Source organism: Anabrus simplex, chromosome 5, assembly GCF_040414725.1.
Source record: "Anabrus simplex isolate iqAnaSimp1 chromosome 5, ASM4041472v1, whole genome shotgun sequence".
In the NCBI taxonomy this organism is placed as follows: Eukaryota; Metazoa; Arthropoda; class Insecta; order Orthoptera; family Tettigoniidae; genus Anabrus; species Anabrus simplex.
The window spans coordinates 12,747,165-12,770,853 of record NC_090269.1 but is presented as its reverse complement, the minus strand read 5'-3'; the positions used below and the strand labels follow the sequence as shown (position 1 = coordinate 12,770,853).

General features: G+C 39.6%; 1 protein-coding gene across 1 annotated transcript in view; it reads left to right on the top strand.

The window, feature by feature from the left end:
* The first annotated feature begins 606 nt into the window (after positions 1-606).
* The window catches only part of LOC136873673 (N-acetylneuraminate lyase), a 71,072-nt gene continuing 47,989 nt past the window's right edge, over positions 607-23,689 (top strand). The window contains exon 1 of the mRNA XM_067146776.2: positions 607-694. Within this exon, the coding sequence (XP_067002877.2) occupies positions 692-694 (3 nt within the window). The 5' untranslated portion in view covers positions 607-691. The remainder of the gene's footprint in view (positions 695-23,689) is intronic.

The window sequence follows — 23,689 nt, the reverse complement described above, 5'->3', positions numbered from 1 at the left end:
CTAGGTACCTCTCTTAGAGAATCATTACTTTGAACCAAAGAAATATATTGAATACCGTACTTGTTCAATTTGGTCTCTCTATCTAATCTTTTTTGCAGGCTTTTATGTTTTTGTTCATTGACCTCGCAAACCTAGTGTCCAGAAGCATCTCTCCCTCGGAAACTCACTTCGCTTCTCTTCCGCTAGAATTATTTTTTTGTTTGAGGTTATGTTATAAATTATATTTAACGGATGAAAGCCATTAAAAAATCGATGTACGAACTATTGTAGACTGAAACGGATTCATTTAAGCCGAGCAAAGTTTGCTCGACACAGCTGACCACCCTGAAGTAACCTTCTATCGTGCGAAACAGTACGATAGTCGTCATCGCAGAAATGTCTTACATTCAAAGAAAGATTTCATTTCCACCCTACAACGAAGGAAATTCTCTTAATAAAGTATTTTGAGAAAATGATTTGCCAGCAGAATGATCTTCTTACGCAAGGTCTGATTTCTATCCATATAGTAACCTGTTAGTTACAGGTACCTCGGTGGCGAAGTAAGTTCATAACAGATATCGTATGTGACAAGAGATCACGACCTTGAACGGTTATCTTGAGTATATATACGCCTCTCTGGTTATATAAAGAGTTCAGCATTTGAATCCGTCCATTTAATTACAGCGTGCTTGTACTCAATAATAAGGTCAAAATGGTAAGTGGCGTAGTCATTAGCCAGACTACTTGTTGTATGCATAAATGTTGCGGTTGGCGGAATTGATTTCATACTCTTCATTTTCTTCCGCGCCGGTTGATTTTATATATATATTCTCTCAATGATCTATGAACTTAGTAAACAAATCTTTGTTTGAATTACAGAGGAATTAACAGTTCTATAGCGAACCTTTTAACTACTTGCAGCTACTTTCTTCAGCCCTGTCAATGCCATGGTAAGGGCGGCCACAAACGCTACACAAACATCTTGCTTGACGATTCGCATTCGCAAACATAGTAATGATAATACTTTATTAACGGTAATACGATTTTACAAAACAGTAGAGAAGAATAAACAAAACAAAACACACTAAAAAGAAATGGCATGTTCTATCCATTCTATCCATCCTCTATCCTATTCTATCCTCTTTGGTCGCATAGTCGCAAGCAAGACGGAATGCGGAGATGGCACACACTGTTTAGTCTGTTATATCCTCTTTGATTCAGTCTTTCTCCACAGGTCATAGCTCCGTTCGCAAGCTTATGTGAAAACATGTCGCACGATGTTATGTTTGTAGCTCTTGCATTATTTTCAATAAAAGAAAGACACTTTCTAGACATAAACGGACGAAGGACTGGCAACTGAAACGGAGAGATTCCTCGCACGCGAGTTTACTGAGTGAACTGAGGTTAGAAACAGGTGACTGACATACGGTACTGTATTTACTTGCGGATAGATGAAGAAACGTATTTCTCCTCTGATTGAAAAGTCCGACACAGCGAAGAAACAATTACCCCACACTCCGCTTCTCATCCACTGGAAGCTAGCCTCAAAATTAAAAAATCTCTGCCCCAATGTTTTTCTCAGCCCTAGGAATAATTATTCCAGAAACATTTAGAGCAATTTATGAAGAACTATCTTTCAGGTCACCAGCCTGAAACTCTCATCTCTCTGTGGATGAGGGTGGAAGAATATACCCACAGTATACCCTGCCTGTTGTAAGAGGCGACTAATAGGGCTCCAAGGGCTCTCAAATTAGGAGGGTGGGTTGATTGGCTGGCTGGTGACCACGAGGGCCTTAGCCGAGTCTGACATTGCTGCTACTTCTGCCAGTCTTGTAACTTTCATCTTTCCTATCTGACCTCCCTTATTCAAATCTTGTTTTCTTCTGACCCCAACGGTATTAGGTTTGCGAGGCCTAGAATCTTTCATTTACCAAGCTCAAAGCTGCAGTCACTTAATTGCGGCCAGTGTCCAGTATTCAGGAGACAGTGGGTTCGAACCCCACTGTTGGCAGACCTGAAGATTGTTTTCCGTGGTTTCCCATTTTCACACCAGGCAAATGCTGAGGGCTGTACCTTAATTAAGGCTACAGCCACTTCCTTCCAACTCCTAGGCCTTTCCTGTCCCATCATCGCCATAAGACCTATCTGTGACGGTGCGACATAAAGCCACTAGGAAAAAATAAAAGTCTTTCATTTTCACACTCCTCCCTTTCTTTTGATGATACCTTCATTTTTGAAGTGTTGGGCCTCTTCCATTTTTCCCTTCAATAGTGTTAAGAAAGGATAGTCACCCATTTGCACTTCCTCTTAAAACAATCACCAACCTCATTAGCCTGAAGGCTGGTTGTATCCTCAAACGGTACTAAAAAAGGTTATGCAGTTACAGGGAAACTGTATAAACCAGTACACAAGGACTTGGGATAGAATATAATTTATTGCCATTAAACAACATAGATTGTAATAGACAAAAGTCCAACAATCCGTAAAAGATATGCTCTTAAAAATCGTGACTATACATATACCGTACTGTACTATTAAACATCATTCATGCCTTTGCAATATAGGTATACTGTACTAATTATTTTATGCTGTATCAACAAGTAATATATCTACATATTTACTCATTTATATGGATGTGCACCAATTTTTCTACAAATTCACGTGTGCTGTAAATGCCGTTTCCCATCGACCAGCTTTTTAGAGTTTTTTAAGATTTCACAGACATATCTCTTAATCTAACATGAGGTGTGTCTATATCATTTCATAATAATAATAATAATAATAATAATAATAATAATAATAATAATAATAATAATAATAATGTTACTGGTTTAACGTCCCACTAACTACTTTTATGATTTCCAGAGATGCCTATATCATTTCTTCTTGTGTTATATTGATGTACCTCCTTCCTTAATGGGTAATTAACCAGGTTTTCTTTAATGTCCGTTATGCATTGGTAAGTGTATATTGAAGGAAGAGTCATTATTCCCAGTTCTTGGAAAATGGCCTTACATGATTGCTTGTGTGAAATTCCCTGTATGCACCTGATTGCTTTCTTTTGCCATATACATTGGGCCCCTGTGGAATTCCTCCACATTATTGTTCCATACTGTACATGTGAATGAAAGAAAGCATATTAAGCAGATATAAGTTGAGGTTTGCTAACACGTTTCTTCAGTTTTCGCTGTATTTAGGTCTTTTCTAAAGCAAGTTCAAAGTGAGTTAATTTTCTTTATCACCGTACGTTTAGAATCAACAAATTTGACCATTTTGGTTCAACTGGTCCGTACTGACTGTTACAATTAGTGTTTCTTTTCTTTTATTGGATCCACCTTCTTAATACCTAAATGTATAATCATCAATTATGAGTACATGTTTTGAGAACCTTAAATTCTCTTCATCACCTCACAAATTCTAAAACATCTTAAAATATCTAGACCTTAAAAAATTATATAATCATGAAATCTACTTAAAATATAATCTAAAACTATGGTAAGAATTTGTTCTTAATGTTTGTAGATTTCACAAACACAATTTAATAATTTAATGTTAAAGTCATCACATGCCAATGTGTTGTTGTTTGCGTCATCAGTCCATAGACTGGTTTGATGCAGGCCTCTATGCCACCCTATCCAGTGCTAACCTTTTCATTTCTACATAACTGCTGCATCCTACATCTGCCCTAATCTGCTTGTCATATTCATACCTTGGTCTACCCCTACCGTTCTTACTCCCTATACTTCCCTCAAACGAGTTGGCCGTGCGGTTAGGAGCGCGCAGCTGTGAGCTTGTATCCGGAAGATAGTGGGTTCGAACCCCACTGTTGGCAGCCCTGAAGATGGTTTTCCGTGGTTTCCCATTTTCACACCAGGCAAATGCTGGGGCTGTACCTTAATTAAGGCCATGGCCGCTTCCTTCCCATTCCTTGGCCTTTCCCGTCCCATCGTCGCCATAAGACCTATCTGTGTCCATGCGACATACAGCAAAATAGAAAAAAAAAAACTTCCCTCAAAAACCAACTGCACATTTTTGCTAATGGCTTTTCGTCGCACCGACACAGATAGGCCTTATGGCGATGATGGTATAGGAAAGGGCTAGGAGTTGGAAGGAAGCAGCCATGGCCTTAATTAAGGTACAGCCCCAACATTTGCCTGGTGTGAAAATGGGAAACCACGGAAAACCATCTTCAGGGCTGCCGACAGTGGGATTCGAACCCACTATCTCTCGGATGCAAGCACACAGCTGCGCACTCCTAACAGCATGGACCAGCTGCACAAGTCCTGGGTGTCTTAAGATGTGTCCTATCATTCTATCTCTTCTTATCGTCAAATTTAGCCATATTGATCTCCTCTCACCAATTCGATTCAGTATCTCTTCATTCGTTATTCGATCTATCCACCTCACCTTCAGCATTCTTCTGTAACACCACATTTTGAAAGCTTCTATTCTTTCTATCTGAGCTAGTTATTGTCCATGTTTCACTTCCATACAGTGCCACACTCCAGACAAAAGTTTTCAAAAAATATTGTTCTTATTCCTTTACCAATATTCGAAGTGAGCAAATTTATTTTCTTAAGAAAGTTTTTCTTTATTGCGCTAGTCTGCATTTTATGTCCTCCTTTCTTCTGTCATCGTTAGTTATTTTACTACCCAAGTAACAATATTCATCCATTTCCTTTAAGACTTCATTTCCTAATCTAATATTTCCCGCATCACCTGACTTCGTACGACTGCACTCCATTACTTTTGTTTTGGACTTATTTATTTTGATCGTGTACTCTTCACCCAAGACTCCGTCCATACCATTCAGCATCTCCTCCAAATCTTCTGCAGTCTCAAATAAAATAACAATATCATCAGCAAACCTCAGGATTTTGATTTCCTTTCTTGGATTGTGATTCCCTTTCCAAATTCTTCTTTGATTTTCTTTACTGCCTGTTCTGTATAAACATTGAAAAGGAGGGGGACAAACCACAGCCTTGCCTCACTCCTTTCTGGATTGCTGCTTCTTTTTCATAGCCCCTGATTCTTATCACTGCAGACTGATTTTTGTATAGATTGTAGACAATTCTTCTTTCTCAGTACCTGATACCGATCACCTTCAGAATCTCAAATAGCTTGGTCCAGTCAACATTTTCAAATGCCTTTTCTAGGTCTACGAATGCCATGTATGTGGGCTTCCCCTTCTTAATTCGATCCTCTAAGATCAGGCATAAAGTTAGGATTGCTTCATGTGTTCCTACATTTCTTCTGAAGCCAAATTAATCTTCTCCCAACTCAGTTTCAACTCGTCTTTCCATTCTTCTGTAAATAATACATGTTAGAATTTTGCAGGCATGAGATACTAAACTCATTGTGCAGTAGTTTTCACACTTGTCAACACCAGCTTTCTTGGGAAGAGGTATAACAACATTCTGCTGAAAATCGGATTGGCACTTCTCCTGTCTCAACAATCTTGCACACTAAATGGAATAACCTCACCATGCTGGTTTCTCCTAAAGCAGTCAGTAATTCAGAGGGAATGCCGTCAATTCCAGGTGCTTTGCTCCTATTTAGGTCTCTCAAAGGTCTGTCGAATTCTGACTTCAAAATTGGGTCACCCATTTCATGAGCATCAACAGTCTCTTCTTGTTCCAGAACCATATCATCTATGTCCTTACCTTGATACAACTGTTGCATATGTTCCTACAATCTTTCTGCCTTGTCTTCTTTCCCTAGAAGTGGTTTTCCATCTGAGCTCTTAATATTCATATACCTAGTTTTCCTTTCTCCAAAGGCGTCTCAAAAAACCATAAAAGAGTAGTTAGTGGGACATAAAACAAATAACATTATTATTATTATCCTTTCTCCAAAGGTTTCCTTGATTTTCCTGTATGCAGCATCTACCTTTCGTAGGACCATACAACTTTCAACATCCCTTCAACCATTCTTCCTTAGCTGCCCAGCACTTCCTATCCACTTCATTCTTTAATCATCTGCATTCTTTTCTGCCCTATTCATTTTTCTGTATTCTTGTATTTTCGTCGTTCATTGATCAGGTCTAGTATCTCTTGAGTTATCCATTGATTCTTAGTTGATCTTTCCTTTCTTCCTAACATCTCATCAGCAGCCCTACTGACCTCATTCTTCATGACTGTCCATTCTTCTTCTACTGTGTTTCTTTCAGCCTTTCCATTCAGTCCTTGTGCAACGTGTTCCTTGAAACAATCCTTCACATTCTTTTCTTTCAAACTATCTACATCCCATATCACTGGATTCCTTCCCTTCTTCAATTTCTTCATATGGCATTTCATGACCAACAAGTTGTGATCAGAGTCCATGTCTACTCCTGGGAAAGTTTTGCAATCTAACACCTGGTTTCTGAATCTCTGCCTAATCATAATGAAGTCTATTTGATACCTTTCAGTATCTCCACATCTCATGCATGTATACAGCCGTCGTTTGTGGTGTTTGAACCAAGTATTAGCAAGGACTAAATTGTGATTGATGTAGAATTCAACCAGCTGACTTCCTCTTTCGTTCCTTTGTCCCAATCCGAATTCTCCTACTGCATTACCTTCTCTTCCTTGGCCTACCACTGCATTCCAGTCTCCCATCACAATTAGATTCTCGCCATCTTTCATATACTGTATTAAATCTTCTATCTGTTTATATATTCTTTCAACTTCCTCATCATCCGCTGAACTAGTAGGCATATAGACCTGCACAATTTTAGAGGGCATTGGTTTGGTGTCTATCTTTACAACAACAATCCTTTCACTATGCTTATTCATTATTAAACCAACTCCTGCCTTTTTCCTGTTTGATTTTGTGTTGATAATTCTATACTCGCCTGACCAAAAATCCTGCTCTTCCTGCCAACGTACTTCACTTATACCAACTACATCTAACTTTAGTCTATCCATCTCCCTTTGCAGATTCTCTAACCTACCACAACGATTCAAACTTCTAGCATTCCACGCCCCGACTCGCAAAATGTTAGTATCCATCTTTCTGATGATTGACCCCTCTCGTGTAGCTTCCACTCGGAGATCCGAATGGGGGACTATTTTCCCTCTGGAATATTTTACCCGGGAGGAAGCCGTCATCAGTACATCATTCATACAGAGGGAGCTGCATGTCCTCGGGAGTTAGTTATGGCTGTAGTTTTCCGTTGCTTTCAACCACGCAGCAGTATCAACACAGCTAAGCCATGTTGAGTATTATTACAAGGCCATATCAGTCAATCATCTAGACTGCCGCTCTTGTAACTTCCGAAAGGCTGCTACCCCACTTTCGATGAACCATTCGTTAGTCTGGTCTCTCGACAGATACCCATCCAATGTGGTTGTACCTGTGGTTCAGCTATCTGCTTTCATTGGGATGCGCAAGCCTCCCCACCGCGGCAAGGTCACGTGGTTCACATGGGAGGATGCCGTTATAGACTGTTTTAATTTTAATAGGTGTATCAAGCCATCAGTACTGTTACAGTAACTTCAGTTTTTATGATGATTATGGCTCGCATTATCATCTGCCAAGACTGTTGACATTCTTCACTTTCAACAAATCCGTGAACGCTTCCAATAAATTTCTATTCTCAAAAGGAATTTCTTCTTCTTCTGGTGACATTTCCTCACTGGAACTTGGTGACCATCACAGAGTTATCATATTGCGGATGACGAATGCTGTTGGAGGTCCCATGTCCAGGATAATCTTGTCTACCTAAGTTTTCCTTCCATCTTGCCTTCTGTGATCAGTTGTATCAGGCTGTATTTGTTATTTCTGAAGATGTCACCAAAATAGCCTGCTCTCCTGAAATAAGACTTCACAGGATTTCCTGGCATGATGAAGTACTTCCTCGTTAGGGACATTGTCTACCCATGTGATTATGAGTTCCCTCTGTGGAAAAGTTGTAGTGTCAGCCTGTGAATCCCAAGATTACCCAGCAGAAGTAGTTGGATTTTTGAAGGGCAGAAAAAAGTCAATTCAATATTCCATGTTGTATGATATTGGCATGCACCGCCGTCTCGATCCTCCTATACTGCCTGCTCTATGCGAGTCTTTTTGCGACTACGCTGCGACAACATTTCTCCGCTAGATGGCAGACATAGACGCACAATGTTCTAAACTTATTCTAATGACGGCAGCCTACAAAACACTATGCAGTATGGTCATATTTTCACTGAAGCTCGTAAATTACATCAGTAATATTAAATATCGGCAATATTACCTGTATGAAGTCGCAGTTGGCCTCATCATGCACAATTTAACGATTTGCCTGTACGAACGCTTGGCGTGGTACCGTACTTTTTGTGTTCTTGCCAACGCAATATCAAATAACAGGGGTCTTACGAACTTGGTTAGGATAATATCACTAACAGTTTGCTGATGTTCTTTGACTTCACACTCTAACAAAACACATTCTGAAAGGGGTTTTTTTTTTTTGCTATTTGTTTTACGTCGCATCAACACATATAGGTCTTATGGCGATGATGGGAGAGAAAAGGCCTAGAAATTGGAAGGAAGTGGCCGTGGCCTTAATTAAGGTACAGCCCCAGCATTTGCCTGGTGTGAAAATGGGAAACCACGGAAAACCATCTTCAGGGCTGCTGACAGTGGGGTTCGATCGCACTATCTCCTGGATGCAAGCCCACAACTGCGCGCTCCTAACCGCACGGCCAACTCGTCCGGTATTCTGAAAGGGAAGACGTTGCAACTCCTCATATTACGCTCGTACGTTTGAAGGACTTCGACAATAGGGCACAGCAGCTTAAACGAACTCCTGCAGATGCTTCACCAGAGCAACAAAATAAGGTTTCGGGCATCGAACTCCTCCTCTGTCCTGATGCATAATCAGTTCCATTTAGCGGTGTCGAAGCTCTAGGCAGTGAGATGTTGCTGACACAAATGTCACACTCCATTCTCTCTTCAACAATACGAACCTATAACCCGCAAATTAGGATTTGATTTCCTGTTTCTAGCTTGATTGGAATAGTATTGTTTGGATATATGAGGTTGCCCAAAATGTCTAAACATGAAGACGTTTGTTTTGTGATCCTCCACGGCTTTAATCACTTTCTGAAAAAAAATCCGCAGCCTGTTTCCAGTCATTCGACCGGGTCAGGAATGGAATGAATGAAGCCCCCATCTAGCAGCGAGGATAGGAATTGTGCCGGCTACCGAATCCTGTCGCACTCCTCCGGGGCAATGATTAATGAATGACAGATGAAATGAAATGATATTCGAGAGTGTTCCTGGAATGAAATATGACATGGAAAACCGGAGTATCTGGAGAAAAACCTGTCCCGCCTCCGCTTTGTCCAGCACAAATCTCACATGGAGTGATCGGGTTTGAACCACAGAACCCAGCGGTGAGAGGCCGGCGCGCTGCCGCCTGAGCCGCGGAGGCTCCATCACCTTCTGAAATAAGGTGTAAAGGCACAGATACGAGGGTAATCTGAAGATATCCAATTACTTCCTTTATTAGGTCCTTGCCTAGATAAAGCCGACAGCCGCTTTTCTCTCAATTCCCTTCTAGACGGTATTTCATTGAGTCTTATCTTTTCTGGCTGCGAACCACCTTGCCGAGATTGGCAAAATGGTACACAACAATTGAATATTTCGGGGAAAGAATCTGAAGCTTCAGTTCTGCGAAAAATATACCTTGCACAAACGGAAAGAAACAAGTACCAACACCTTAAAATCACTTTTGAAATGTCTATAAGCATAACATGATTAATTTATTTCACAGTTCTATACAAAATATCTCTTGTACGAACGGAAGTGACCAGCCACGTTTACTCATTATACGAAATAACTCAGGTTTTCACACACATTCATGCACCAATAACACAGTGTTACACCCACACTGATACCGAAGATTGTGCGTCTACTGCTGCACTCTTACGGCGACTTGGAGAAATATTGGTAGTCGCGCCTTCCTGTGTTAAACTAGTGGCATAGAGCAGGCAGTATAAGAGGATCGAGACGGCGGTGTTGGCATGTAAAAGATCTCTGATGACACATTTGATGTTCACCCAACAAAATTTGTTAAAACTCAGCCACAGACACCCAAGATAGTTTCAGTTTATTCTGCCATCTAGCGAGACCTAGTGTAAAACGGAACATTGAAATTGACGAGCAGGCAGGGAGATGGCATCAAATTAAAATACTTACACATGGTAGCTAAGGCCATATGATTATTATTAATATATTCCGCAACAGGATAAACCAACCCCAGAGCTGAAGTATGGACTGTCGATGCTGAGAATCGCCATGATGTGCTACAGAGTTTATAGAAAATGTTACTTCGAATTTTGGTTTTGGCAGTTGTTCTTAATAGGTGTTTTTCATAACTGAGCATTCTATCAAGCGTGACCGCTAGGTATTTCAGATTTCTTCTATGTCTGAGTAGCCTTCCTTCAAAGTAGACCGTGAGCTCTTTGTTGACCAACTTGTTAGGTGAAATGTTGATACTTCTGTCTTAGCAAACCTTAGCTGAAGCCTCCATTTTTGGAAACATTCACCAATTTCAATTGTTAAATCATTGGTCAATACAGACTCGGTAACTTCAAGATCTCATTGCAAATGCCCAGTCAGCATACCCAAATTTTCTTATTGTGGGTTCAGACATATCCGATATGTACAAAGTGAACAGAAGAGAGGCTAGGGCAGTTCCTTGTTCAGCTTCATCTGTGAACTTATCTTGTTTACCATTAGTACTTGGAAACATTGGTTACTGAGTATTTCATTGGTGAGATTGCCAATTTTTAGGCTTGGGATGACTTGTAGAAGTTTCAGTATGACACCTTGCCTCCAGACTGTATCATATGCAGCTGTCAGATCAATGAATTCGACTGATGACTTCTCTTGATTCTGGAAGCCAGCTTCTATGAAGGTTGTTAGGGAGAGAACTTGATCTGTGCAGCTGCGATTAGGTCTGAATCCTGCGTGTTCGACTGGTATATTTTCATAGATCTTGTAACATATTCTATTGTACACCATTCTTTTCATGAGTTCATGTAACATACTAAGTATGTCATTTGTTTTACCTGGTTTCAGTAAGGCTATGACAATTGCTCATTTCATTTCATGCAGTAAATTGCCCGTTTGCTGAATGTGAAGAACTTAGCCAGCTGCTTTTTCACATACTTGCCACAGTGCAGAAGCAATTCTGCATGAATGCCATCAAAGCTTTCCCTGGTTTAATTTCTTTTATGGCAGTTGTTACTTCTTCAATACTGAACAGTAGAGAATATTCAGTTTCAGCTTTATAAGCTCTTTTTGGTGCCTTTATTTCTTCTTAGCCACAATAGTATGTGCTCAGACTTGAGGAATTCTGGAAGAGGTCGCGATGTTGGCTGCAGCTTGGTTGGGGTAACAGCATCATATGTGCGATCTCGTGGGGTGCCACCACCTTGTTTCCTGAGCAAAGACAAAGCTCTCCTACTTGATGTACAGAAGTCCAGGGATTCAACGGTCTCAGTTCACTTTATACGTCTAGCTGTCTTGATGTTACTCCGTAACTTATCTGCTATTTTGTAATTGTTACTGTTCCAGGGTTTTTGTGGACCAGACAGGTGTAAGAAGGTTCTGGGATGTATGGGTGGAGAGTGAAAATATCAAAGCATAAATTAAAGTACTAAATTGTGAAATTTTATTTCTTTCCTTTCTTTAAATTTAAAATTTGATAGATATTTAGGAAATCTGAATTGACAATACTAATATAAGGATAAACTTCTCAGCTCCCAAAATAACAATAACTTAAAGTCAAAAATCAGGTACAATAGAGAAGATTATCGACACAATAGTTTAAAAAGGAATGATCATTGTAGCTCTAAAGGTACACTATTTTGCTTGCTTGGTGTTTAAAGGGGCCTAACATCGAAGGTCATTGGCTCACACTATTTCAAAGAGCATATTTGTTCCACTCACTTACAGTATATTGTATAGTAGTTTGAGCTTCAAAGGTTTAATACAATCCAGCCTCTTAGAGGCACCAGTTTCTTACACAAATTTACACTAGATAAACTCAAAAAGTGTGTTTACTGTCATTCCTGCTCGACAGTCTGTTACACACTCGTCTATAAATAAATGATCATTTAAACAGGGGCCATGAGTGGCCATTCTAAATGGCCTTAATATACAAAATAAAGGGTTTAAGACAATCGGCCATGAACAAAATGCTGGGAGGCGAAACACTTGCACTTCTTTTGAAATAAACTTAAAATCCTACATGAGCTTATGGCCCGAAGTTGCAGAGGCTAAGCCTATACTACTGAGGGGTGACTAGATGTGAAATCTTAAGTTCAAAAATAGTTTGAAGAATTCAGAGTTCTAGAAAATCGTAGTCACCCCCATACCAAGTTGAATGGGAATTAATAGAGGGTGAACACTCTTTATTCCCTAAATTTACATATTTCCCAGCAGGGATTTGAACAGAGTCCCTAGACTTGCTTGAAAATATACATTTAAAAGGTGATATTAAACTTTAGAATTTTACATTGAGAAGGAAGTTTTAAACCTTTCCCTCAAGATAACTGCCTGGAGCTATCATATGTTAAAAGATGTCTGCCATTACCTTAAGTTAGGCCTTTCCAATTCGAGCACTTAGTGCTGGGGCACATCAGCGTTGCACTCAATAGCACCGTTCCCCTCCTTCCCCACCTACCCCACGCAATAGTCGGTGCATGTGTGCGTAAGAGACAGTACATTCATTCTCATTCTCTCTCTATGTATGTCATTCTCAGTAGAATCTATTCGATAGAACAAATAGCGGAGCAGTTGGTTTCTCCTTCGTTAAAAATACCGTTTAATCCTTCATGGGTGGATTCGTATTTTGTTGTCAATACCAAAGAGAAAGCTCAATGTTTAATTTTCCACGTCATTTTAAGCGTAAAGTCTTCGACTGTTTAACAATACTACCACAATAAACATGCTTCAACCTACGATGACATTGTTGGCGCAGCAAGAACCGAACAAATTGCTAAGTTAAAATCGGAATTGACAAGTTATTCAAAGGTAAGTAATAGCTTACTCATTAGGAATTATTTTACATATAATTTAGAGGAATTGTTTTCATTTTTGGGTTTGTATTATTAAGAAGTGTTTAGAATTAGATTTAGAGGTGCAGCTAAGGAAATGCAAAGATAATTATTTTATCTCCCTGTCTCACAGATACTTGAACCCAAGATTTCAGAAGGCGCAGTTCGAGCAAGTTATATTGTTGCTCTGAAAATTGCAAAAAAAGTGGGCGACCCTTTACTGATGGTGAATTTGTAAAAGAATGTTTAATAGAGTGCTCGGAAGTATTGTGTCCACGTGCTGTTGCCAACTTTGAGGTGATAAGCTTGTCAAAACAAACCATCTCTCGAAGTGTACAGGAACTTCGTGCTGACCTGAAAGAGCAATTGCGGAACAAATCTGGCAATTTCGAAAAGTACTTGACTGCTCTCGAAGAGACTGCTGACAAAAGTGACAAGGCACAGCTATCTATTTTTGTCAGAGGAGTCGAAAAAGATTTCACTATAACTAAGGAACTACTGGACATCATTCCCCTCAAAGATACTACCACCGGCACAGATATATTTGCAGCTGTTGAAGATGTAATGAACGATATGACCTTATCATGCTAAAATATGTGTAGTGTCGCTACTGACAGAGCACCAGCTATGTTGTCGGATGGGCAAGGTTTTGCAGGCCACATCAAAAGAGCTACTTTCTGCTGGATTTCCTCCAATATTATTGGTACATTGTATTTTACATCAAGAACAGTTATGTGCAAAATACTTTCGCAACTTTAAATCTGTTAAGGATACTGTGTCAAAATGTGTAAATTTCTGCAGAAAGCAAGTTTTAAACCATAGGAAGTTCAAATAATTTTTAAAAGATCTCGAGGCAGAATGTAGCGACATTCCCTTTTATTGTATTGGGTGCTGGTTAAGTTGCTAGCAATCTTCTTTGCAATAATTGAAGAAATTGCTCTTTTCATGGAGATGAACGGTTCTCCACAACCAACTTTGTGGAATAAACAGTGGGTAGCTGACCTCGCTTTCTTGGCATAATGTCCTATTTGAATGATTTAAATATTTCATTGCAAGGGAGAAGCACATTGATAGAATTAAGGGTTTCAAAATGCAGAGTTTGTTATTGGAAAGTCAGCTTGAAACCGAAAATTTTGACAATTTTACTTCATTAAAAATCATTACGTTTGTCTACTTACGAAAATCTTGGAGACTATCAGACATCGTTACATACTTTGCACAATGAATTCAATGCCCGATTCAAAGAAATTAATGAAATGGCACCTCAACTTGAAATATTTACAACCCTATTTTCAGCACGTCCTGAAAAATCACAATCATATTTCCTAACAGAGCTGATAAAACTACAGTGCAACACAATCCTAAAGGACAGGTACTACCACTACAGTGGTGATTTAATTTCCTTTTACAAGAATTCCCATACTTCATGCACTTCCCTTAAAATTTACGTCAATGTTCGGAACAACTTATGCATGCAAACAGATGGTTTCAGTTCTGAATTTAAATAAGTGTTAGAACTAGGACTTCTCTGCCTGACGTTGTCTTAGAGGCTGTACGTAGAATTTCTACTGCCAAATCGATTGTACCCAATATTGGTAAATTAGTTGCTGCAAAATGATGCCAACAATCAACTTAAATGCACATTAAGGCAAACACAATGTATGTACAGAATAAATTGTCTGTTTATTTGTTCACAGAATTGTCATAAATTATGTTGTTTTCATAAGGTGCGCGCTGACTTGACAACCTGTGGTTTCGGCTCTGTCACTTCACCTCCTTCCCCCACCACCTCACTGGTGCTACAGCACAGCGCCAGGGCTGCTGCCGGGGCTGGCTGGGGCTGTGGGAGCACCTCAGTTGGAATAGTTTGCCTTTAGTTGATGGGCCTTCCGACGACTGCAAGGCTGCCCCTGCCTCCTATTTTGCTGTACACACACTTAGACCGGAGTACTGAAGATGATAATATGGCCCTAAAGCGCCCAGCTTTTATAGCAACTCAGAGGGAAAAGTTCCAGAACTCTCTTGACCTAGGCAGAATGCCTGTACACACCCTCAATTTTAATTGGCTAGAAAAATATATACAAAAATTCCTGTTTGGTTAATAATTTAAGGAAGAAGGAAGCCATAGAAGTACTGACAACCTCAGCACATAAAGAAAACAATCTACAAACACTTAAGGTTTACAAACGTAGAAAATAGAAAATTCCCTTAAAAAATTAATAGTCCGTCCTCCTACCAGAGGGGGTACATAAGCCGATAGTAGAGACATCTAAAGATTAAAAGTCCAAGTATCTTCATATACATAGTTTGGGATTCACAGCACAGGTGGCCTTCTAGAAGGCGCGCAGTTCAACTGGGCGGAGAGGGTGTACCTCTGGTACAGTTACTTTCCCAGAATTCTTTATCTAGGTTTTCATACTCTTCTGTCCAGCCAGGAATATATACCTTATGGAAACCTCTTGGAATACACTTACTTGCTGCACTAATTGCAGCTTCAACAAAGCTCGTATAGTTTAGTTTGAACTTGCGGGTGGGATCCATCCTACACATTTATCCAGATTTTCTGAGGTGTCCCAATGCGCCTTTTGAAACTTCCATTGGGCCTAGGGAATGATCTTGTTAAAGGGATACCGGTTCCAAATTCAAGAAAAATTGGGTGGTTTTGACTGTGTGGGAAGTTTTCAAGGCCTTTTTTTTATACTGGAAGTAGTCGACTTGTACTATCAGATGAGACAAAGCAAAGATCAGGATTGTGATCCATTTTCCAGGCATCAGATCAAAAAGTGCCCCAATCCTTAGCATCAAAGATAAGATGAATATCATGTTCTTTGGTCCAGTCCACCAAAGCATATCCATTTTCATTACTGTGCCTGTATTTCCACAGTTCACATTGGGTATTGAAGTCTCCCATATAAGTTGTAGGGTGATTGTGAGTATTAAGCACTTTAGAAGGCCAATTGATGCCTAGAGGCTTATGAACATTAGCTACAGTTATTTCACCTACTCTTGTGACAACTTCATAAATACCATCAGCAAAGCTTATAGAAAGAGACAAACCAGAGTTTTGAGCAACAGGTGAGATTTTTATGTATTCATTGACAACTATTTTTATAATTGTATTCTGAGACAGATCATGTTGCTGACACTTTTATGAATCTAATAATGTTATTGACTTTACGTCCCACTAACTACTTTTATTGGTTTTGGAGACGCCAAGGTGCCAGAATTTAGTCTCGCAGGAGTTCTTTTACGTGCCAGTCAATATACCGACATGAGGCTGACGTATTTGAGCACCTTCAAATACCACCGGACTGAGCCAAGATCGAACCTGCCAGGTTGGGGTCAGAAACCCAGCGCCTCAATGGTCTGAGCCACTCAACCCGGTTTTATGAATCTCTCTCTCTCTCTCTCTCTCTCTCTCTCTCTCTCTCGTTCTCCTCAACCTGATGGTTGGTGGATAACATGACTGTCCTCGTCCAGCGATCTTCTATCCTGAGCCAGCTGCTTGTTTAGTTGATATGGACGTCACCCTTTAACGCCATCGAAGAACCCTGCTCTTGGTCTCTAGTCATTCCTTCCAGTTTCCCTTCAAGCAGTGTAAATGACCTATCCAACTACATCTTTTACCGGGCGAGTTGGTCGTGCGGTTAGGAGTGTGCAGCTGTGAGCTCGCACCGAGGAGATATGGGTTCGAATCCCACTGTCGGCAGCCCTGAAGATGGTTTTCCGTGGTTTCCCATTTTCACACCAGGCAAATGAAAAATGAAATGTCGTATGGCTTTTAGTGCCGGGATATCCCAGGAAGGGTTCAGCTCGCCAGGTGCAGGTCTTTCTATTTGACTCCCGTAGGCAACCTGCGCGTCGTGATGAGGATGAAATGATGATGAAGACAACACATACACCCAGCCCCCGTGCCATTGGAATTAACCAATTAAGGTTAAAATCCCCGACCCGGCCGGGAATCGAACCCGGGACCCTCTGAACCGAAGGCCAGTACGCTGACCGTTCAGCCAACGAGTCAGACACCATGCAAATGCTGGGGCTATACCTTAATTAAGGCCACGGCTGCTTCCTTCCCATTCCTAGGCCTTTCCTTTCCTTTCCCATTGTCGCCATAAGACCTATCTGTGTCGGTGCAACATAAAGCAAATAGCAACAAAAAAACTACATCTTTTTTTCATGATCATTTTCTCTAGACTGATGGTTTCTTCAGCTCTCTTGAGAACTTCTTCATTTGTTAGCCTGTGAGTCCAGGGTGTTCGTAACATTTGGCGCCAGCACCACATTTTGAATGCATCTATTCTTTTCTTATCAGCCTGTAATAGAGTCCAGGTTTCAGAGCCACAGGTAGCAATGCTCCAAATGAAGCTCTTAATGAAATGCTTTCTTACTCTTAGGGATATTGCCTTTGAGGTCAACAGGCTTTTTTTTTTTATTGAAAGCTTCTTTAGCCTGGGCTATTCGAGAACAGACGTCCTTCTCCCTCCTATTAATACATAAATATGTCAGTTAGGTCTTATTATTGAGGTGATATAGGCTCGTAAATATAGCTGTCCTGAAAATCAGACGCTATGCACAGGGTGCACTGTTGTCTCAGACATTTGTTTCCCCTTCCTAGTTTGACGGTTAGTGAAATATTGGAAGTTTTGAAGGAAGAGCCAACATGTGAAGAGGAGCAGCTGATCTACGTCAAACCTTCTGACAATGGATGTGAAACGGATACTGATGGTGATAGATCGGATTATGAGCATGAGGGTAATCTAAATCACCTTGGCAGAAACCTACTTTTGAGTAAATGTGAGATGCAGATTGCTTCAACAGAAGATGAGAAAGAGAAGGTTAGGTCCTGTGGAATTAAGAAATTGGCTGAAAAATTTACAGATAGAACTGAAAAACCAGAAAAAAAATGCAAAAGGGAGCTTTCATATGAAAATGAAAGTAGTCTTATGTTAGATTTGGCCAGTATGTCTGTTTCTGATAACCCTGTTAGGAAATCTAAAAACATCAGTAAGTCTAATAACAACCCACAAGGAGCAACCCCTAAGTGAACAAGATCACAATCTATATCTCATTTGGTGACTGACTGTGTTCCCATTCCCCCGCTTCTATTATCTGGTTGTGACAATTATCCTAATAAGTGGACGTACTGATCCATGGAGAATGACATGCATCTATTTAATCAGAGAGTATAAGATGCAATCGCTTTGAGCAAATTTTGAGGCATTTTCCTCTAAATAACAACAATCTTCACAATAGGAGTGATTGTCTGTTCAAGCTCACTGGAAGCTGCCTTTAGGAAACATGGGGAACTGATCAACATCTCTCCATTGATGAAAGTATGATTCCATATTATGGAAAGCATTATGCCAAACAGTTGATCAGAGGAAAGCCGATACTTTTCGGTTTCAAAAACTGGGCCCTGTGCTCTGGCAGTGGCTATATGATATCTTTTCAAGTGTATACAGGAAAAGAAAACAAAAGGCCAAAAGAATTTGGTCTTGGTGGAAGTGTAGTCTTGTCTCTCATTGATGCAGCTAGAATTGAATCCAACAGAGGGCATAAAATATACTTTGACAACTACTTTACGTCTGTGAAGTCACTAAGATATCTGGTTTCAAAAGGAATATGTGCAACAGGGACATTACAAGAAAACCAGGCAGAGAAGTGCCCCCTTCGGAGTAACTGAACATGGAAAAAAAAAAAAAAAGAACGAGGATCATACGACTACACAGAAGTTGTGGTGATGTGTTACTGGTGCACTGGAATGACAACAGTGTAGTCACTGCTGGTACGAACTATGAGCAAATGGAAATAGGCATTGCATCAAGGTGGTCTAGTGTAAAAAAAAAAATGCAAAGTGGCAGTCCCGCAACCAAAGCTGTTCAAGTACTACAAAAAGAGATGGGAGGAGTGGATCAGTCTGACCAGTTTGTGTCAACATACAGGTCACACGTGAGGCAGAAGAAATGGCGATGGCCGATGTTCTTGTATTTTCTGGATGTGTGTGTAGTTAATGCTTGGCTGCTGCACCGCAAAATACCACCGAACCGTTCTGAGGGCCTCCTGAAATGTTGACGTTACATTGCGGTAACCCTGCTAAAAAGAATGGAGAACAATCTCACCAGGGAAAGATGGTCCCTACACCAATGAAAGAAGTACACTACGATGGATTGAATCACTGCCCTCTGCAAAGGAAAATCTAAGTTCACGTGCAGTAAATGTATGGTTGGACTTCACCCAAAATGTTTCCAGGGATATCATAATAAGTAAATGAATAGACCTAAAAGTAAATAGAGTCACATATACTGTATTGTGATAAGTATGCAGTGCAAATTGTAGGTTCATACTACAGTGTAAATTCGGTAATGTAATACAGCTCTCTAACAATGCCTAGCTTGCAACATTATTGTACAATCTAATGCTGAGTAACTAGTGTTGTAGTACTGACCCAGGTGCATAGTGTCCGATATATTGTACAAAAAAACTATCACTTATATGAATATTCTTGTTCCGGGAATCTTGTGGAACGCAGAGGTGTAAGAAGGTGCTGGGGTGAATGGGTGGACAAGGAAATGGCACCAGAGCATAAGTTACAGCACTAAATTCTGAAATTTTATTTCTATCCTTTTTTTTAATTTGATAGAAGATTTGGAACAAATAACAGTTAAATAGAATAATACTGAGTTTGTCAGTTATAACAACAGCAGATTATAAGTCCAAAAATCAGGTACAAGAACTAGAGAGAATTATCAACACAATAATATACAAGGGATGAGCATTATAGCTCTGAACAGGTACGCTATTTTATAAGAGCATGTTTGCACCATGCACTTACATCATCTAGGAGTTTGAGCTCCAGAGGTTAATAATATAGTCTAGCCTCTCAGTTATGCCTGACAAACTTTACAGTCACTTCTGCTCAACAGTTGTTACACACTGGTCTATAAACAATTACAATTTAAACAGGGGCAATGAGTGCCCATTCTAAATGGCCTTTAAAAAATATAAAAAATAAAGGGTTTAACATGATTGGCCATGAATAAAAGGCTAGGAGGCGAAACACTTGCACTCCTTCTAGAAAAACTCTTTAAACCCTAGAGTGGGCTTATTGCCCGAAGTTGCAGAGGCTAAGCATATTCTACAGAGGGGGGACTAAATGAGAAATATTAAATGCCAAAAGTGAGTTAAGAGGTTTAGAACATTTTAATCATCCCATACCGAGTTGAATGGGAATCAACAGAGGGTGATCACTCTCTGTTCCCTTAGTTTACATGTTTCCCAGCAGCGACTTGAGCAGAGTCCTCAGACTTGCCAAAAATGTACATTTAAACCAAGAAATTAGAATTTTACATAAAAGAGGTTTTGAAAACTTCCCCTCAAGCTATCTGCCTGGAAAAACTAAAAGACTCTATGGCACTACAGCCCTTGAAGGCCCTTGACCTACCAAGCAACCGCTGCTCAGCCCGAAGGTCTGCAGATTACGAGGTGTCATGTGGTCAGCATGACAAATCCTCTCGGCCATTATTCTTGGCTTTCCAGACCAGGGCTGCTATCTCACCATCAGATAGCTCCTCAATTCTAATCACGTAGGCTGAGTGGACCTCGAATCAGCCCTCAGGGCCAGGTAAATATCCCTGATCTGGCCGGAAATCGAACCTGGGCCCTCCGGGTAAGAGATCTGCCTGGAACTATCACATATTATGAATTTCTGCCATTACCTTGAGTAGCTGGGCCTTCCAAACACCAACCTGCGACCCCTGCCTCCGAATAACACGCCGCACTCACTAAACAGGAATGGTGAATATGACAGTACGGCCTTAAAGCGCCCATCTTATATGCATTTCAAGGGGAAGTTTCCAGAACTCTTTACAGATAGGCAGGATGCCAGTACACACCCCTAATTTTAATTGGCTAGAGAAAATATTCTTAAAATTCCTGATTGATTAATAACTAAGGAAGAAGGAAGCAGTAGGAGTGTTGACAACTTTGACATAAGAACAACACAGTCTTCACAGACTTAAGGTTTGCCACCTTTCACAATACAAATTTCTTAATAAATTAGTTAGAGTTCAACCTGCTAGGGGGAGCAACAAAACCGACGATAGAGGCATCTAGCGATTGAAAGTCCAAGTATCCTGTATAACATTAGTTCAAGATCAATTACATAGGTGGCCTTATAGAAGGCGTGCAGTTTAATTGAACAGAGAGGGTGTCCCCCAGTACAATTCTGATTGTTGGAATATGTTCTGTCATTTTTAAGTGTATACATGTATAGATAAATTGAAATAAAGTAAAAAAAAAATAACTTTATGCACTAATGGGTTTAATTACCGTACCATGCAAAATTTGGTTCTTAACCAAATAAGAATGAACACTGGAAGGTGTGCCAATTTCCTGCACAAGTGTTAGAAAATAACTTCTCCAAGTTGTGACTGTGGTGCTGAAAAGCAGACTGTTCACCATGTAATCCAAGAATGTCCTCGGAGAGCTTTCCCTGGCGATCCAACAGTGTTCCTAGTTATGACGGAAGGATCAATAAACTACATTCATGGCCTGAATATTAGTTTGTAATTTGAGATAATTGTAAAATAAATAAATAAATATTTAAATAAATAAATAAATGAATGAATGAATAAATAAATAAATAAATAAATAACCTATGTGATCTTGAACATTCTGCAATACATAATACTCTATTTACAGCCTAATTTGCTTTCCAGAATGCCTTCCTCCTAAATACTGATTTTTATGCTTGTTTTGGCAAGATGTTGTTACTGGCAGAATAAATTAAATATAAATTTGAAATTGATATTCATATACATTTTGTGAGATAAAAATAATAAATATTCAAAATTTATATACAAAGAGCAATAGAATGTACTAAAATTGAGGGTAAAACATCCTTAAATCTTAATAAATGTTGATGTATAATGTTTGAAAAGATTGTTATGCAAATATAATTGAATCATCGGAGCAAAAAGGCATTACATCAAAATATGACATTTTTTTATTTTTTCTTTAATTTGAGATTTAAGACTGAGATATACAAAATGGTGGAAAAAAAGAATTATGTCAGACCTCTCCTGGTACTAGAAATCATTGTTTATAACTTTGCATGCAGTGGAGAAAAGCATTACGTCATTGACATCTTACCTTTCAGCGCCATACTTCTTTTCATCTTTCCTTTAGTGTGGCAGTGCTAGTGTTTCCTGCGCTCCTCACGACTTTTCTTCTCTGAAACCTGCACATTACCCTGTAATGAAAACTATAACTATGCTTCCTTTGTTCTTCTTCTGAGGACTTTCTGTATCTCCCCTGCATCTTTCAAACAGTTCAGATATTTCAGTGACATACCAGAAGTAGAAAGCTTCAATTTTCCTAGATCTCTTGTGAAACATTAATTCCTTCTAGGGAAACCTCAATTAACAGTCTTTCCTGCAATGCTTTAAGACAAAGCCTACAGTGGAAAAGTTCCAATACAGACTAAAAAATACAGGATCTTAAGAAACTAGTAATATACGTAGAACCCTGCGCACTGAGTTTTTATGATGAACTTTTAAAATGGCCAGCTACAGGGTGTGCCAGATACTCTTGTGTTACCTATCAAACAGCCATATTTTAATTGTTTTATTGTTTGTTCTTGTCCTTTTCTTAGTAGTACTTCTTTCATTTAGTAAATCATTACTAATTTTTAGAAGAGGCTGTTGATACTGATGACTTGGGAGACTCAATTTTGAGGTCAGAGTTTGACAGAGCTGTGAGAGACCTAAATAGGAACAAGGCACCTGGAATTGATGACATTCCTTCTGAATTACGACTGCCTTAGGAGAAACCAGCATGGCAAGGTTATTCCATTTAGTGTCCCATCCAATTTTCGGCAGAATGTTGTTACACCTATTCTCAAGAAAGCCGGTGCTGACAGGTGTGAAAACTACCACACCTTTAGTTTAGTATCTCATGCCTGCAAAATTTTAACACGTATTATTTACAGAAGAATGGAAAAACAAGTTGAAGCTGAGTTGGGAGAAGATCAATTTGGCTTCAGAAGAAATGTAGGAACATGTGAAGCAATCCTAACTTTACGTCTGATCTTAGAGGATCGAATCAAGAATGACAAGCCCACGTACATGGCATTCGTAGATCTAGAAAAGGCATTTGATAATGTTGATTGGACCAAGCTATTTAAGATTCTGAAGGTGATTGGGATCAGATACCGAGAACGAAGAATTATCTACAATCTGTATAAAAATCAGTCTGCAGCGATAAGAATCGAGGGCTTTGAAAAAGAAGCAGCAATCCAGAAAGGAGTGAGGCAAGGCTGCAGTTTGTCTCCCCTCCTTTTCAATGTTTATATAGAACAGGCAGTAAAGGAAATCAAAGAGGAATTTGAAAAGGGAATCACAATCCAAGGAGAGGAAATCAAAACCTTGAGATTTGCTGATGATGTTGTTATTTTATCTGAGAATGCAGAAGATCTCGAGAAGCTGCTAAATGGTATGGATGAAGTCTTGGGTAAGGAGTACAAGATGAAAATAAATACGTCCAAAACAAAAGTAATGGAGTGCAGTCGAACAAAGGCAGGTGATGCAGGAAATATTAGATTAGGAAATTAAGTTTTAAAGGAAGTAGATGAATATTGTTACTTGGGTAGTAAACTACCGATGGCAGAAGTAAGGAGGACATAA